Source organism: Schistocerca piceifrons, chromosome X, assembly GCF_021461385.2.
Source record: "Schistocerca piceifrons isolate TAMUIC-IGC-003096 chromosome X, iqSchPice1.1, whole genome shotgun sequence".
NCBI lineage: Eukaryota > Metazoa > Arthropoda > Insecta > Orthoptera > Acrididae > Schistocerca > Schistocerca piceifrons.
The window spans coordinates 123974507-123980372 of record NC_060149.1 but is presented as its reverse complement, the minus strand read 5'-3'; the positions used below and the strand labels follow the sequence as shown (position 1 = coordinate 123980372).

Here is a 5866-nt window from a genome sequence, read left to right as displayed (position 1 = left end):
CCATTCACGCCTGTCGCGGCACCACTGGAGGCAGGCTGCACGATGTTGGGGCGTGAGCGGAAGACGGCCTAACGGTGTGCGGGACCGTAGCCCAGCTTCATGGAGACGGTTGCGAATGGTCCTCGCCGATACCCCAGGAGCAACAGTGTCCCTAATTTGCTGGGAAGTGGCAGTGCGGTCCCCTACGGCACTGCGTAGGATCCTACGGTCTTGGCGTGCATCCGTGCGTCGCTGCGGTCCGGTCCCAGGTCGACGGGCACGTGCACCTTCCGCCGACCACTGGCGACAACATCGATGTACTGTGGAGACCTCACGCCCCACGTGTTGAGCAATTCGGCGGTACGTCCACCCGGCCTCCCGCATGCCCACTATATACCCTCGCTCAAAGTCCGTCAATTGCACATACGGTTCACGTCCACGCTGTCGCGGCATGCTACCAGTGTTAAAGACTGCGATGGAGGTCCGTATGCCACGGCAAACTGGCTGACACTGACGGCGGCGGTGCACAAATGCTGCGCAGCTAGCGCCATTCGACGGCCAACACCGCGGTTCCTGGTGTGTCCGCTGTGCCGTGCGTGTGATCATTGCTTGTACAGCCCTCTCGCAGTGTCCGGAGCAAGTATGGTGGGTCTGACACACCGGTGTCAATGTGTTCTTTTTTCCATTTCCAGGAGTGTATATTCCAAGTTTTGGCACCGTACGGTAATTACAGCCCACATTCGACCTCTGTGACTACCCGGTATTACACTGGGCATGAAGGTGTCTACCTTTAATATTTAACTGAAGTGAAGGAGCCGTTGTGCTGAATAAATTAGAAATGGGGAGGCGGTTTCCAGATGCCAATTATGTAAAGCAACTGGAGACTGGAAAACCGATATCTGACCGGTCTAGCAAAATCGCTTTAGGCCTTAACATGACATCGAGAAATGGTTCCCGAAATTTGGTTTTTTGTCGCAGGCGAACATAGTGGCTGAGTCGCACTTCTCGTTGTTGCTGTACTTCATATCTGCTGTTCTTTTATTTTTGTCTACGGGTAATGGTTGTCCGTGTATTTCTCTTCTAAGGCATCCGTGTCATCAGGCTTCATTTGGTTACCACAATTTTTGCTGCTGTCAGAATAGCAATAAAATAATTCCAAACATTTTCCGTAGATGCCCTTCTGACAGAAAGAATGAAACAGAAAGGTCTCCTTGGACAGCTGTGTACAGATAACAGTGCAAGCCGACTTTAAAGGCTGAGAGTGGGACACGGTTGTTTGCAAGAGAAAATGCCGCAGCGTGGTATCGATGAACAATGTCAGCTTTAATTGGCCACTCTGCTTTTGTACTAGCAGTCGCGCTTTCCTTCCTCTTTGAAACATGAAAGGAGCTTGCCAGAGGAGTTTAGCTGCACGCTTATGCACCCAGCGCAGTTTTCTTTAATTTTTGATGAAGCTCTTTACGTTGAAGGTATCGGTCGGGGAGTTGCTACAACGGCTCGATAGAATGTACTCGTACAGTTCCGTTCCGTTGTTTTTTATTTACTTTCTTAATTTTTTATGACTCAGTGAGAATCCGTGCTAAAAATATTAGCATTACACCTAGTCTGCTGACAGTAGTTGTTGTGTCACTGTGCTGTGATGTTCTGTTTACCATTACGTAGATGCTGATTATGTTCTCGTCCACTGCTTAACAAGCGCAGCTCATAACTAACTGGTCGAATGCACATCTGCTATTTGCAATTATTAGTTCAAGCTGCCAGCGTAGCTATGGCATTGACGTCAGGAATGAAATCAGTCTCTGAACTTTTTGGTCGGACCGTCTATATGTAGATGCACGGTACAAATTATTATAGAAAGTTAATTAGAACTTGTTCATATTGCTTCCATCTCAAGTATGTGTTGTCTTTCCGATTCACCGTAAAATATATCACACATGTTATTGTATACATTTGCCCTGCGAGGATGGAAAGGTTACTCGATAGTGTTATATTTACTAAAAATCAAGCAGATTAAAAAAAGACGTAGTTGTATGTCACATGTCTCAGGCTGTACTTCCCCGTGTGTGCATTTTTCTGTAATGATACGCAAGTTACCACTGTAACAGTCGTACACTTTATAATACACGATATTACAGTGCCTGTGTTATTCAGCAGCACGATGCATATCCGAAGGAACAGGCACTGTGGTGTCTACAGCCATTACGAAATACGTGAAATGTACTCGTAGTTTCGAATGTAGACAAGCATCAGCTGTATAATCGAGGCCTACGAGAAAGACAGGCCGTGGCCTGTCACGAAGGTAGGCCGAGCTTGGTCGCTCAACGCAGCAGAAAAACTGCGTTTCTACACCTGTTAACTCGTAACTGGGTGTGTATGTACAAACGAGAATTGCATCTTATTCTGGATTACATTATTATGGAATGTCACTGCTATTAGTCCTTCAATGATACAAAGCACATAGGCCTACTAATTATTTGTTACGGCTGTACTGGGGTACAATAAAATAAAAATCATGCCGAAATGATTATCAGCTGCATAGGGCACTACAGTTTGTATTAAATGAGGATAGTTACACAGAACAGACTAAATGCGACAAACAAGCCGTTATACTGTTTATGTCGAGAATTGTTCTTAAATTTTGTTGTACGAATAGCAAGCAGTAAGACTTCATAATAGCAGATTCTTGTAGAAGATGCAGTTCTCGTTAGTACATACACGCCCAGCTGCGAGTTAACAAGTTTAGAAACTCATTTTGTCTGCTGAGCTCAGGCCTACCTTCGTGACGTACGCGCCGCGGCCTGTCTTTCTCGTGGGCCTCGTGTATAATGGAATGACGACAATGAAATTTTGTGCCAGACCGGGACTTGAACACGGATTTCCCACGGCCGTCTTACCATTGGGATATCCTAGCACGACTCATGGCCAGGCCCAAACTTCCATGCGTCGTCAGCCATGTATCTACAACATACACTCGTACATTCATTATGTATATTCTCGTAGAGGGGAGATATTTCAATTGAAAGTTGTTTGCTCGGTGTCGACGAATAAATACGATATTGCAGTGCGTGTATTGACTTTCAAATAAAATTGCACGATAAGGGGAAATTTGCGTTCGAGTATCGGTCTGGCACAAATTTTTATTGTCGTCATTCCATTATACATACTATGGTTATCCGTAATCGCAACTACGAATACATTTTATTACTTCATAACGCCTTTAGTCGCCGCAGTGCCTGTTCCTTTGGGCATGCATGCATGTCCGAATGTCCGAGGGAAGATTACATCGTACTTCTGAACAACAACGCCTCTGCAATATCGTATTTATATACCGACATCAGGCAAGAGATTTTCAACTAAAATGACTCCGCTGTACGCAATAAACATAGTGAATGTACGAATGGAGATTGTAGACACATGGTTCACGACATATGGAAGTTTGTGTCCAGCCGTGCGTCGTGTTCGGATAGCGTACTGGTAAGGCGACAGTTCGCGATAAGCGGGAAATCTGGGTTCGACTCACGGTCCAGAACAAATTTTCACTATCGTTGCTCCGTTAAAAAAAAAAAAAAAAAAAAGAAGAAAAGAGGTTCAAATGGCTGGAAGCACCATGAGACTCAACATCTGAGGTCATCAGTCCCCTAGACTTAGAACTACTTAAACCTAACTAACCTAAGGACATCACACACATCCATGCCCGAGGCAGGATTCGAACCTGCCAGCGTAGCAGCAGCAGCTGCAACCCGGTTCCGGACGGAAGTGTCTAGAAACGCTCGGCCACAGCTGCCGGCATTCCTTTATACAGCTGATGATTGTTCATATTCACAACCGCAAATACATTTCATGCGTGTACGCTTTATGCTTACCATTGTCTTTGCTCATTATAATGGTAGTTGCGTAAATTTCAACACTTGGAGTGTCCGCCCCGATTGCTGAATGGTCAGGGTGACGGACTGCCGTCCTAAGGGGCCCGGGTTCGATTCCGTGTTGTACGAATGGAGAGACGGTTAGCACTCCCCTAGACAAGGATGGAACACGCATAAGGTTGAGGCACCGCTGACCCATTTTCTTATATCTGCCGGCACGGTAGCTCAGCGTGTTCGGTCAGAGGGCTGCGTGCTCTCTGTAATAATAATAATAATAATAATAAAAATAATAAAAATAACAAAAATAATAAAAATAATAATAATAATAATAATAATAATAATAGTAATAAAACCCTGAGTCAAGGAATCAACGATCAACTTGAACGGATGTCTTGTGACGTCCGCCCGGACTAAACGCAACGAACTATACCGAACAAAATGAAAAAAAAAGAAAAAAGAAGATGGCTGAATGGTCAGCGTCACGGACTGCCATCCTAAGGGGCCCGAGAACTACGTAAAATGGCGAAGAAAACTTATGATCTGTTATTTAAGTTATTGTTGATAGGTGACTCAGGTGTTGGGAAAACGTGCATCCTATTTAGGTTTTCGGACGATGCCTTCACAATAACATTCATATCCACTATAGGTATTGACTTCAAAATTAAGACTGTTGAGCTGAGAGGAAATAAGATCAAATTGCAGATATGGGACACAGCAGGACAGGAGAAATTCCACACCATAACGACATCATATTATCGAGGTGCAATGGGAATAATGCTAGTTTATGATATAACAAACGAGAAGAGTTTTGAGAATATAGTGAAGTGGCTTCGAAATATTGATGAACATGCGAATGAAGACGTGGAGAAAATGATTCTGGGTAATAAGAGTGATATGGAGGACAAACGAGTAGTAAGCAGAGAGCGTGGCGAAGCAATTGCACGAGAGCATGGAATCAGGTTTATGGAAACATCAGCAAAAGCAAACATAAATATGGAACGGGCATTTAATGAATTAGCAGAGGCCATTCTTGATAAAACTGCTGGTAGAGATCCAGCGGAGTCATCGGACAGAGTGATAGTTCCAGACAGACGGGGAGAAAGAGGCTCCAACAGATGCTGCTAGGTGTAGCTTAAAAACAAAACAAAAACTCTTATGCTACCAGGGATGTAGAGCAGTTTGATTTGCTGTACTACAAGCTGTGATGTATTGCCAAAGAATAAAAATGGGATTTAAAACTCTCTTACAATTCAAAATAAACCTACCTTTCACTTGTGGGAACGATTTTGAAATGTAAGTGGGGGAATGAAACTGATAAATGTGAAGCATGGAGCTGTGCGGGAGTATGTTGAAGTGTTCAGATGTCGCAAACATTGGTTACTAATTACTTGGGGAGTGTGTGTGTGTGTTTTTTTAATTATTCTTCAGTGCATCTCTGTAAACACATTTTCAATAACACAGAGACACTGTGTGGTTTGAGTGTTGTGTAACTTCATTTATAAGTAATGTAAGAAAAATAAAACCTGAACAATTTGTAGTGAATGTATTTTTTACCTATTTTCTAGAGTGCTCTTCTCTTTTTCAGACTTATTTTTTTTTATTTGATGTATGGCAAGCTTTTCTAGTTTTATAAGACATTTCATATAAAGTTTGAAGTTCTCTGTGATTTGTTGTAGCCTCTTGTGAGATTCTGCTGTAATACAGTAAATCAAACTTGTCATTAAGAGTTTGATTGCTACAAGTTCCTGGCATTTTGTAGAGTCCAGTTGAACTTGTTGCATAATTCTCATGAACAACACAGTCTCTGTTTAGATTTTATAAAGAACCAAGAAAAGGAACCGAAACACCATGGTGCTAGAAAATAAGTTTCTCATAAATCCCCTGAACGACTGACTTGCGGGGTGTAAGTGAAGTGTACTATAGAAGGTGAAGTGACACTAGGAGTATGGTTTTATGGACAAAGTATATGCTCCTTTATGTGAACATATTTTTTGTGTGTGCTGATACCATTTATCGTTGTGTGA

General features: G+C 43.1%; 1 protein-coding gene and 1 non-coding gene across 2 annotated transcripts; both read left to right on the top strand.

Moving 5' to 3' along the window:
• Positions 1-3960: 3960 nt before the first annotated feature.
• Positions 3961-4048, top strand: LOC124723945. The gene has a single exon (XR_007006592.1). It is a non-coding gene; the product is annotated as a U6atac minor spliceosomal RNA (small nuclear RNA).
• Positions 4049-4353: 305 nt separating this feature from the next.
• LOC124722934 (ras-related protein Rab-10-like) lies at positions 4354-4967 on the top strand. The gene has a single exon (XM_047248094.1). It carries the CDS (start codon positions 4362-4364, stop codon positions 4965-4967), a length of 606 nt encoding a protein of 201 aa, XP_047104050.1. The 5' UTR covers positions 4354-4361.
• The last annotated feature ends 899 nt before the right edge of the window (positions 4968-5866 follow it).